Here is a 12,528-nt window from a genome sequence, read left to right on the forward strand (position 1 = left end):
ATTATTTATCAAAGGAATGCTTACAAGCCATACATTACGATAATCAATCAATATTGATTGCCTTCAGGGCACTACGACATAATTGCCCGAACTGAAGGTGAGGGCGATATTATGACAAGTCGCATCGCCCATTTATAAGGGGGGATTTGGGTGACATCTCTGTGGTGTGTCATTTAGCTAAATTACTGAAGAAAGAAGTCCAGAGTCAATTCCTTTTTATATCTTCAAAAACACAACTTCATAAATATTGATCAATATCATGGTTTCTTACCGAACCACTCGACAACTACATGTGTACATAAGATATTAGATGATTGGTATGATTCTTTTAATGAGCGCGAAATGGTCTGTGCCTAATTGTTTCCTCGATATATCGCAATGTTTTGACTGCATTGATAGTAAAGTTTTACTGCAAAAATTGGAAAGATATGGTGTTTAGAATGATGAGTTGATATGGTTTACTAACTACTTGTCTGGTAGAAAACAAACTGTTTATTGTCAGGAGAAAGTGTCTAAATTTAAGAGTCTGTCTAATGGAATACTCCAGGGCAGTGCACTGGGTCCTTTACTTCTTCTTGTTTTTATTAATGATATAAGTGAATGTTTAAGATTATGTTCATGCATTGTATATGCTGTTGACGTTGTTATATATATATTTCTGATAAAAAATATCGAAGTTATTAGGGCTAAGCTGCAGGCTGATCTAGAGGAAATGAGTAAGTGGTATAAAAGAAATAAATTAAAAGTTAATACTGAAAAACTTATAGTATTCTATTGAAACTTAACTCACAAACTATTCGGGATTTAAAAATTTCTTTGGATTTTAATAAAACTCAAACAAGATAACAAAAATATTCGGTATTTAGGAATTGAAATTGATGAAAACCTAACCTGGAGTATTCATGTCAAGAAGCTCAATAAGTCGTTAGCTTATAATTTTGTCTTTGAAAAAAAGGTCAGTAATTTCACCGATACGAATGGGTTGAATAAAATGTATAAATGTACCATCCAACCTGTATCAGATTACGCTATGTTCGATATGGGGGAGTTTGTTCTGTATATAGTTGAAAGGAATTTTGATGTAAACTGTAAAATGATCACTGCAGATCACATTGTTTTTTCCTGTCGTACTTGTACTTTTTGTCCAGAAATTTCTCCACTTTAGAGCTACTTCTTATAGTGTTAACATTTCATTGCGATTGTGTTGGTCTGGAAACCGATGGAACGATTTCTCCTTGGTTTTCGAGGAATAATTATTACAACCAAACACTTGGCAGTACACTATTTTTGACGTGTATTGCATATAACGCACGCGTCGCGCGCTACATCAGTTTTCCTTGCGATACGTCACAACCCGGAATTTCTAAGGGAAATTTTGACAAAATGGCAGCTTAATTGTGGAGTAGACGACGTCCTAAATATGGCGAAGTCGGGTCTCTTTATTGTACTTGCATTTGGACTTATTATTTGGCCTACAGCAATGCTTTTTATATCAAATGAAACCAGGCGCGTACGCAGGGGGGGGGGGGTGTTTGGGGGGTTAAACCCCCCCCCCCTTTGGTTTTTTTATGTGTGTAAACCCCCCTAAAAATCCCTAAACCCCCCCCCCCCCCTTTGGATTTTTTTTTTTTTTTTTTTTTTTTTAATTATTAAAAAAAATATATAAAATTACCCCCATGGCTGACCTGAGAAAGGTGACCATACCCCCCCCCCCCCCCATCGGAGCAAAATGTCAAATTTTCAAATTTCGAGACCAAAAAAAAAAAAAAAGTGCCCTCTTACCCCCCCCCCCCCCCCCCCCCACCCCCACCCCCCCACTGAGCGACTTTTCGGCTGGCTGAGTCGTTGCGATTTTTTTTGGACTCCCAAAAAACAAAAACAAAAGTGTCCGCTTACCCCCCATCGAAGTCTGCCTTGGTTGCCGCCTCACACGCCTGGCTCGCCATTGTTGCTTATTTGTATGTAGAATATTGTTTTTTCCTGAGAAAATATGGATATCTTTTCGAAGAAGTATGCCTTTCGCTCTTTTTCATAGTACAGCGTAGATTTTTGGTGTATTACAGGCCCATGGATCGAGAGCATTCAGATATTACTCAGCCTAGCCTTCAAAACCGCCTCCCAAGCCCATCGTATCGTGACGTCACTCCCAATATATTAATTAGATGTAATGATTAAATTAATGTACTAATTAAAATCTAGATATTCGAGCCAGAGGCACCGGTGCCCTTTTCAACCATGGCACTGATGTCCTTTAGTATTTATATACATTTGTTACCCTAAACCGATGTGAAATAAGTTAGTGCCTGTTAGTAGCACATTAATTTGATTATTCTTTGAAAGTATATACCTAAGCCTAAGTTCAGATAACATATATTTCCCTTTGTATATAGACGTATCATCATAATTAATTTAACCGTCTCCCACAACTTCTTGAATCATTTACTCACATTAAAGTAATTCACTCCTTTTTCGTATCTTTCATTTCAAGGTCGTTTTATAATATCTTAGGACAAAACAAAATACACTTTACTCTACTTGTTACGAATGAAAATAATTTATTTAATTACAAAATTAAATTACAATGTGTCAAAAAATTACATGTACAATACTTTACACAATACAATATCTAATACTGTGATTTCTTACTTAATGGTTACAAGAATCTAAACAAATAATTGGCTGAGAGCGACCATGATATAAATGATCACGTATTGATCCTACTAAAGTCGCCTTAAAGCTTTTATGAATTTTGGTCCCGCACCACTTTAATCGCGCTTGCCAAGTTGCACCATTTTGTGGGACATAGTCTGCTGAACAATTCAGTTTGTCGCCACATCGTGCCATATAGGCTAACTTCACGTCATCATTAGGTGTGCCATGGCACGCAATGTCACGCACTGGCACAGCTTGTCACAACGCCATTGCGCAAAGGTTGGTCATAGTTCACGAATTAATCACTAAAGTGACATGAAAATGTTTACTTCTTGTTCAGACAAGCATTTTTCAACTACCGCTAACCCCAGTGTAAAAAGTGTATTATGTAAGTGCACAGTTCAAAGTCAACCATTTTGCGTGCAGGTGTCACGGTTCCTTGACGTCACATATGTTTGCTAATGGCTTGTCATTTTAATTGTATCAAAATAATTTACCCTAACGACCACAGTTTCTTCACTTGCCATAACGGACCAAAGAGTCTTCCCAGCATACCCTAACTTTAACCCTAACCCTAGTGATTAACCCTACCCTAACCCTAAACCTAACCCTAAAACCCGACTCCTGCATGCAATATCATATTCGTAGAATATAACAATTGATAGCTTTCCAACATTGAGTCATTATGATATTCATCAACTTATTAATACCTTTTATGATATACCTCTATTTGGAAACGGAATTTACGCATGATATAGGTTTGGTTTTTCATTCAAATTACAACTCGTTAAAGGTTGTAATACATTATGTAAGTTTCAAAATTACCGTCGTCCGATTTCATCACACAGGGAATCTCGTGCTAGAACAAATATTAGTCGTTTAAAAAAAATTGTTGCAATGTCATCGCATTCTATTATAATTCACAATGTAAATAAAGATGTAGATTTAAACTCTTCGTTCATAAATCAGTAACAGAATATCTACGACCATACAAGTGATTAATCAGACTTGAACTGAGTAACAACCGTTTTACAAATGAGTATTTTGATCCACTCGCCTTAATGATGAAAGTGCATTCTTAAAGCGATCGCAGATACTGTCGTGAATTTAAATCTAGTCAATTCCAACAGCTTCAATGTTGGTTTATATATAATATATATATGCTCACATCCATAGTCAATGCATGTGAGATCATTGAAATTGCTCTTGATTTTTTTTATTTCTTCCAGTGGTTGAAAATCGGTGCTTTTTTTATTAAAACAAAAACAATCTGTGAGTTGAATAGAAACAGAGCAATATAATATTGTATTGTACAAATTGATTACTTTACATTTAGTATGACACTCTAATGTTTATGATTTGGTCGTTAGTTCAGCTGCTAATTTTCAATTTAAACTTAATTTATATATGCGGTAAATTAATCAACTACATTATTACTATCTGCATAGTTTACTTTAAACATTTATTATACAGAAGTGATGCGCTCCAATTTACAACATTGGGCTTATCATACTTATTATTAAACAAAGGCTTTTATTCTTCTTCTACAAAACTCTCAAAATATGAATAATGTTGAATTTTAAACGTTTTGCAATGTTTTAGACACTTAATCATGCAGCGGTGGATGTGTTTTCATTATCTTCTTTGGTTAACAGTTACATGAGGCATTTACATTATTACATACACACATTGAAAACAATAACTTTTAGTATATTTTACATGTAAGTTATAACCATAAGCCAAGGAGATAAAAAAAAAAAAGGTAGGACACAGTTGGCATGGTTTAATATAAGAAAAACAAGATGAATACACAATTCAAACAGAAGAAAAACATTTGTATAACTTAATATATTCAAGGCGTGATGGAAAGAGGGAGTGTAGAGGAGTTTTTTTTAAATCGAATCAATGGATAATGAACGTTCAGGACCTTGAAGAAAGAAAAAAAAACGACTAATTTTGGTTTATTTGACAAAGATCATGTTTGGAAACGTATCTACCAAATGAATTCGGTAGGTATAATTCATTGATAATCCGATTTGCGGGTGTATAGGCCTACAATACCCATTCACGACTCTCTAAAGAAATCGCGGTGATTTCTATTTTTACTATGACGAAGCATAACCTTGTCTGATTTGCCGTCTCTAGTCAATTTAAGTAACTTAACATTGAGGTTCTTCATTATCTCCAACTTCTTTGTACATGAGGTAAATTATAATGCTTTTCTTTTCTTTTTATTTAAGTCTTTCTAGTCAAAAAATTATTGAAAATAACAATGATGTAAATTTATCATTTGATACTCCAACACGGATTTGGTAATATAACTGTGATCAAATCTGCCAAGCACACAAATCAATGTTCGCATTTTAGATACACTAACATATTCTCATGTAATAATAAAACCGTCTAATTAAATGTGTTTATCATCGGATATGGCCTTTATAAAAAAGGGGTAAATATTTTGGTTGTCACAGAGCTCTTCTCTGTGAACAATTTATAATACTGACAATGCATGCTACTTCCTCCAGTACTGTTTACGTTTCCCGTTCAATGTTCCTTTTCCCCCTTTCTCTCTACATGTTCCATTCTCTTTCAAAGTCCAGTGTAGTCATAATGTCAGATCTTAGGGAGAATTCGGACCTTGGCGTATCACAACCATTGGAGTTTTGCAACACGACGTAACAGCGGCTGTGGTCCCATCATACATTTTGATCATATTTAAAATAATAATAATCTGCTACCACGCTCTCATCCAAATTCCAATCACAAACTGAATCAAATATGTTGGCACTCGGATAGAGAACTCTTATCAAGATGAGAAATACAGGGTCCCAGCAGATACACAACGTTCGTAAAATTTCCTGAAGATTTTAAAACGTTTCTAAAACGTTAACTTGTGTTCCCTGGGGTATAAGTCTCTGATCTTTGGCTTCATCGGGAGTTCTTGTGCTTGCTCATGTTTCCACGCGGTACGCTGATCCTCTTGTTTTCGTGGATAACCTCAGTGACACTTTCCTGACACACAATCTGGCTATCGTCGGTAGAACACTCGAGCTGGCGCCCGCGGAGTTGAAGGCAGCGGCCGGCTTGTAGCAGAAGAGCGCCGCCACGCAGAATAAGAGGGAGCATGATTTGAAGAGGACTGTGAGGAGGAGGAAGGAGTGGGAGAATTGCTGGTTGTCGTAGAGCCAGCAGGACCGGGAGCCGTCGCAGGTCGTCTCCCACAGGAGGCAGGAGCGGTCGATGAGGAGCCCAAATATGATGGGAGCTGGAACATTTCCTGGTAGGTGGAAAAGGTAAAAGAGTCGTCAGTCAAATTGCCAAATTATGCCTTGTATATCTAAATGTTTACTGACCAGCCGTAGAAGATATTTTAAGAGCTTCCCAAAACGTTTTAAAGATTAAAATCGACGAAAATGTCGTAATGTTCCACCGTGATGCACAGGGCTGTTAAACTGCATTTTAAAATTTCCTTTAAAATCATCAAATCACTACGACATCATCAATAGCAAAAAAGTAGACCTACATTACATCTTGAGGCAATTTTTCTTTTTAAGGATAGGACCTACAGACTTACCTAATGCTCCGTACATGACTGTCTGCACGCCAAGGGCTAAGCCTCTCAGGCTATGTTCCACGCACCTGTTGAAAGGATAAAGATAGTGATAATAATTTAATGATTGTATTAATCATGCCTGGAGCAAGAAACTTCAACTGTTTTGATGATCTTATGAATAAACCTAGTGGTATGTTTACAATGACAGATATTTTCAAATGCTTTTAATATTTGATTGCAGCACTTCCAATAAATAAGAAAAGTTAATAACATAATTTCCCTTCTTCTAAATGCGTAGGGAAAAGGGATAAAACTGATTTTTAATCCCTATGATTCTTGTTGAGTATAATGTCACAAAATTGGAACTCATTTATTTCCAATGTGAAGCTATGACCAATAAATGTTATGTACAAGTAATGCTTGTATAATACTATGTGTTGTAATTGTGCTTTATTCATAACTTTATTTTATGCAGTGTTTCTCATTAGGTCATCCTATGCCCCCATTGCAACTTTACACAATATATATCGTTCTATAAGTGTCCTTGCATTCATCTTCTACATGTGTCTTGCTTAAATTCATTTATAATCAAGAATGGGAAGAGGGCAATAGCACCGGCCAAGCCTCCCCCTCTAGAAACACTACGGCTAGTTTTCAGAAGTATGCCCCCCCCCCCTCCCTCCCCTCTTTTTTCAAAGAATCCTGCATCTGCCCCTATTCTTACCTTACTGTTGCTGTCCATGTTGGAACTATTAACATGGACGTGGAAAGAAATGCGAGGAACATCAAAATATAAAATAGCCATCGGTAATCACACTTTTGTGAACAGCGTCCTCTCTCGACGGTGCCATAAACAAAGGGGCTGCCGTTTGAATCAGCGATGTTTGATATACAGGAACAGTCTAAATATGTCTGGAGAAAAAGACGGGGAAAAGACATGACATTTTTAAAGTACATGTAATTTCAATTTTAATTCACAAAAAGTCTAAAATTGGTCCATAATATGGAGCATTTGCCATGCATCCAAATCTCAGGAAAACACGATATATATATATATAGCTTGAAGTAATAATTTTTCATTTATGCCCTAGTCTGCTTATTTTATGATCATAAAATAGAAATAAAGTTGTTTTTACACCAAACTCTGTCGTAAATTAAAAATCAAAATGTTTTGAAAATGCTCACATATAAAGTAAACACTTTTTTTAATACTTTTATCAGGTTTGTTAAACCAGTAGCGTTACGATTTACTTTTTCTTTGTTCCAAAAAAGTATTCACTCAATTTACATTGATCATATTTCATTAAAAAGTGTTTCCTTCTTTAGGTGCATTTGAAAGATAATTTACAAAGCATGACCTACTATTTTTCCATCTAATGTTCGGTTTTGAATCGAGCATCCAGCGTGACAGGCAGAGTAGTACAGGATATTATCTTCTCCACAAACCGGGTCAAAGGTGTTAGGGCATGCGCACGAACCATGGCAGGGTGCAGAGATATCTGTGTTATTCAAGGTGCCTTGGCTGAAAGGGAAATGAAGAAGTAAATACATATTTATTTTGCATTTCAACGAATTTCTTTTTAAAAAAGTGATGCTTATTAACGAAGGTGAGGTATAGAAAAGAGAAGTTTTGTTAAATGGTATGCTAATCTATGAAATGACATGTCTCTTTGGCCAATTAGCCAGTGATATAGACGACGACACCCTAGCTTGCAAAATATTGGTGTTGATCTAAGACATCAGAATGAATAGTGGTTATTAGACCCTTGATTAATGTATTAGCTAGGCCCAAGATTCAGAGTCAACACATAGTTATTCATACACTTTTGGGGATGGGATAGAAATTAAGAGAAAAGAAAAAATGGTTTGTTCAACTGACCTGCTGCCGTATGGAACCGTCACTCCAGCAAATGGAATATTCGGGCAAGGAAAGAGGAAGACAAACTGCGACCCGAGAGAGACTACGGCACATATTACGCTCAGCTTTAAAAGACCTTTTACTGATAAATTCAGTCGTTTCATCAACACTCCACTTATAATTGAACCCACGATGCCGGCAGAAACGCTGATAATTCCTGTCAGAAAAAATAAGTGAAGAAAAGAGAGAAGTAATTTTAATGCTTTTGTAATACTTAACTTGTTAATCAGTATCAAAACTACCAGCAAAGAAGTACAACGGATACACGGTTCTAGGACACCTACCCCTTGACATCCACCCCTGGATAACCACCCCAAGTCAACTACCCCCTAGGACAACTAACCCCTAGAGCAACCCCCCTCTAGGACGACTACCCCAGGACAACTACACCGGACAATTACCCCAGACAACTACCCCCTAGGAGAACTACCCCCTGACAACTACCCCGACAACGACCCCCAGACAACTACCCCCAACGACAACCATCCTCTAGGACAACTACTCCCCGTTTAACTATCCTAGGGGGTAGTTGTCCGGGTCTACGCGGCTACTTGTCACGTACTTGCTTACCTATATCATAGCTGGCATCCCCTGCCGAGACATTTAGTTGAGATTCGAAGAACTTTGGGCCGAATGTTGTTAGGCCGGCGTACACGAACCACTCGCAAGTAGCGATCGCAGAGAGGAAGATGAAAGGTGGGTTCTTCAGGAGGCTTAAGAGTGCCTTGGGGAAGTCCTGTAGTACCTCAAGGTAAGAGCCATCACGACATTCAAACTCGCAACCTGCTTGAGATTCGCCCTTCTTCTCTTGTAAGATTTTATGCGACACTGCAACAGGAAAAAGAAAAAGAAGTGACAAGTTAAGACACTGAGGAACTTAGTATTTTGCAACATGCAGTATGGACGAAACGAAATATGTGCCCCCCCCCAACAAAAATAAGAGTAAGGAATATGGATATGAAACGTGTGACGAAGACATCACGACAATTACATACCATACACCCGTTTATTCTAACTATAACGAGACCTGAACCCCCCCCCCCCTAACCTCCCCACCTTTCCACTCACACAGTGGCCAGTACTTAATCGGTGACTTGACCCACGTAAAACCACTCTGGCAAATGTATCGGAATCATACGTTCACTAGAAGCGAAATGTCACCCGATTGAGATATCATGCAACTAAAATTATTTTGTTTAGGGCACTGATAAGGGATTACAAGTTCTGATTGTTGCAATATTTGTGGACGAGCTGTCAATATAGATAAATGGAGTCGGCAGGAAATTGAGGGGTGATAGAGATCCGGCCATTACCCCACCCCCGAAAAAAGCGTCCGCACGCACATGCATTACAGGGGGGAGGGGTGTATTTAAGAAAAGATTTAGTACGACCCCGATCATGAAAACTTGATTTCTTGGTAAAGCAGGTCACAAAGAAAAAGGTAAACACGTAAGTTCAAGGCTCTATCAGGTAAAAAAAAAATCTAACTGAGATGGGGAAAATAATATAGAAATAATAATAATAATAGAAAAGACGTATGACGTGCCTGCCTCTAGCTGACAATGTAATTTGTCATAACCAGTTTATTCTGACCTGATAAGTCATCTATCCCCTTTTATTTTCAACCGGCCTTGCGGGTACTCATGGGAGATATTTCTTGAATACGCCTGGCATGAATCGTGCACAAAATGGCACCATTCGCCATGAACAAAATCAACAATAAAAGTCAAACTCGATTTTATCATGACCGATTGTCATTTCAATAAATTGAACAGGTTCAAAGAGGGTGAAATTTTGCAAGAAATATTCAAAGAGCCGACGACAAAAGAATAATTCAAAATAAATCGCAAGATAAAAAGTGAAACACATAAGAAACTACATGTGAAACCAAACAGAGCGGATTGAATATTTTTGCCCATCTAATTTCACAAAATTTTAGCATCCAGCTAATCGTGCAAATAAACTCAATATCAAAGGAGAAACATTTGTATGTGTCTGACATCAACTTCATATACGAAATAAAAACTTCATCATTCTGTTTGATACATGAAAAGGGGAAAAAGTCAATCTTACACGAAAAGCAAAGACAACAACAATAACAAAAACAGCTCAAGACCAATGTCAATGTTTACATCCCATATAAATAATGTTCGGATTACGTAATCATAAACGCCGTTATTATCATTGTAATGTTCAATCAGGTGGTGGACAGCGCTATTGAAAATGCCTTAGGTCGATTTTTCCAAAGTCTCTGCCATCATGTTGTCCCACATTTCTCATGGCAAATTAACGTCGGAAGTGATTTATCTAGCAAAAGGTTTTGAAAATCATTACAAAAATTGGCCGCCAAATTTGCCAAACTACTGACATAATTATACGATCCAACTTTCAAAACGCTTTCGACTCAATACTCAAGGGAAATATTGCATGTGTCTAGCATCATTTCAAATGTCAACTAAACATTCTTATATAGAATAAACAATTAATTTTTTTTTCGTCTATTCCACTTTCATCTTGACAAAGTGAAATGTCAGTCTAACGAGTTCAAAGCAGGTGAAAAGAAGAAAGGGATATACAACAACAACTGAAAAAACAAGAAAAGTAAGGGAGACAGAGAGAGGTCAAATTTGTCACAAATTTATAAAACATTGGCCAGCTCCCAAAGTTGCCAGGAGTATTTTTTTCTTCTGTTTGGGGGGGGGGGGGGGGAGGCTATGGAGGCCTAGAAGCTTGGGAACTGATGGATTAATTTTCTTCATGTAGCTAGCGAATTCTTTGTGTGTGTGTGTTTGGGGGGGGGGGGTTGTAGAAGCCCCCAAGCCACCCATTAGAACTGGTAATTGCTTTTATGTTATGCTCGAAGGAGGTATTATATGTGTCTGGTAGGACGCATGAGATGGCGCCCTGAAAAGTCTTTAATCTAAAATAAAGCTAATAAAAAAACATGAGGAAATCTGTTTGGATAACGAGATTATCATAATGCTGAATTTTTACATAAAAGAAAATGTCAACAATTCCCATAAGAATATGGAAATGGAGATGTTCTTTGAAAACGACATTTCATGCCCCTGCATCATGAATTAAAGATAAACGAATATAATTCATACATTAATGAACATCGTTTCCATCCATTCCATTACACGAGCGAAAGTAGGCTTATAATGTGGCGCTGGATTTTTCCAATTCATGTTCTAATGTCTCAACTTTTTTTGTTGTTGTACATATACGTATACTGATGATTTCAAAGGGTTAAGATTCAGTATTAAGAAACGTAACCTCACTCTAAATCGAAATCCTCTGAATCAATCTCGTTGCATGTGATGATATTGATATTTTCCTGCAGTTTTCTGCGATATCGTTATTGAATTGACAAATAAAACCTGGCCATTTCAATAAGAGAATTGGAAATACGCCAATAAAAGTATAATTTGACACCGTAGCCTTTTCCCCTTTAATCGTTTTTTTTTATGACCATGTGATTATTGTATTTCAAAATTTCCATTCCTTAGCACAACCACTATCAAATTAAGCATCTTTAGAATTGAATTGAAACGAATATGATATTGTGGAAATGAACAAATACAATTCTCATAAGCCTAAGGGCGATATATTTTAAAGATCACGTAAAGTGTAACACGCTATAAATGTATGTATCTTATTACACAGAGCTCAGTAAAAACAACCAAGTCCTAAGTTGGGTGCAGTTGCTTTTCAGTTCATTTTTTTAGGGTTACTGCGCCATTATTCAGAAACGAAGTTGTTCTTAGGTTAACCCATTTCAAATTTCATGCCGCCGGATTTAATTCGGAATAGTTAACTATGGTTATGAAGAACCAAAACCGAAACATGAATACTGAAAGGGGAAAAAAAAGTCACTCATATTCTCTTAAAGGTCGTTGTTTTAGCTTAATATTTTGAAAGGTTCGTTCAACCGAATTCGATACACACACATATTTTGTATTACAAACTTTAAGATTCTAATAGATAAATGAACTGAATAGCATAAGTGCCCGTCCATTGAACGCTAACAGGGGGGGGGGGGGTGACAATTACTACTTGAGGATCTATAATTGGGGGTGGGGGGGGGGGTGAGCCGAAATGCGCCCGAGGAGTAGAGCCCCTGTATTGAATTTACTGCAAACATCATGCGCAGTGAACTCAGAAATAAGCTTATAGATACGACAAGGGCCTGAAAGTAATTTATCTCCGGGATAGGAATTGGCAAAATACAGAAGAGAAGATGATCTCATCTCCCATCAAAGCTACGGTCAAATTATAGCTCTTGTCTAATGTGAAAACTTATTGGAGACATAGAATCAAAACCGGATAGCCTTATAGTTTCCTGCGTACTAGCTTATTGTGACTCACGTGATGAATAATTTTTGCCTGGTCGAACATGGCTAAT

The 12,528-nt window shown here is 37.2% G+C and overlaps 1 protein-coding gene across 2 annotated transcripts in view; it reads right to left on the reverse strand.

The window, feature by feature from the left end:
• Positions 1-2,538: 2,538 nt before the first annotated feature.
• Positions 2,539-12,528, reverse strand: part of LOC585380 (solute carrier organic anion transporter family member 4A1) — a 72,710-nt gene continuing 62,720 nt past the window's right edge. For both annotated transcript variants that reach the window (XM_785211.5, XM_030974935.1), the window contains exons 7-12: positions 8,694-8,951; positions 8,085-8,280; positions 7,568-7,727; positions 6,930-7,117; positions 6,227-6,291; positions 2,539-5,929 (exon numbers count right to left, since the gene is read on the reverse strand). In XM_785211.5, coding sequence (XP_790304.4) covers positions 5,604-5,929; positions 6,227-6,291; positions 6,930-7,117; positions 7,568-7,727; positions 8,085-8,280; positions 8,694-8,951 — 1,193 coding nt within the window. In that variant the 3' untranslated portion in view covers positions 2,539-5,603. The remainder of the gene's footprint in view (positions 5,930-6,226; positions 6,292-6,929; positions 7,118-7,567; positions 7,728-8,084; positions 8,281-8,693; positions 8,952-12,528) is intronic.

The sequence above is a fragment of the Strongylocentrotus purpuratus genome, unplaced genomic scaffold, assembly GCF_000002235.5.
Source record: "Strongylocentrotus purpuratus isolate Spur 01 unplaced genomic scaffold, Spur_5.0 spur5_scaffold_7, whole genome shotgun sequence".
In the NCBI taxonomy this organism is placed as follows: domain Eukaryota; kingdom Metazoa; phylum Echinodermata; class Echinoidea; order Camarodonta; family Strongylocentrotidae; genus Strongylocentrotus; species Strongylocentrotus purpuratus.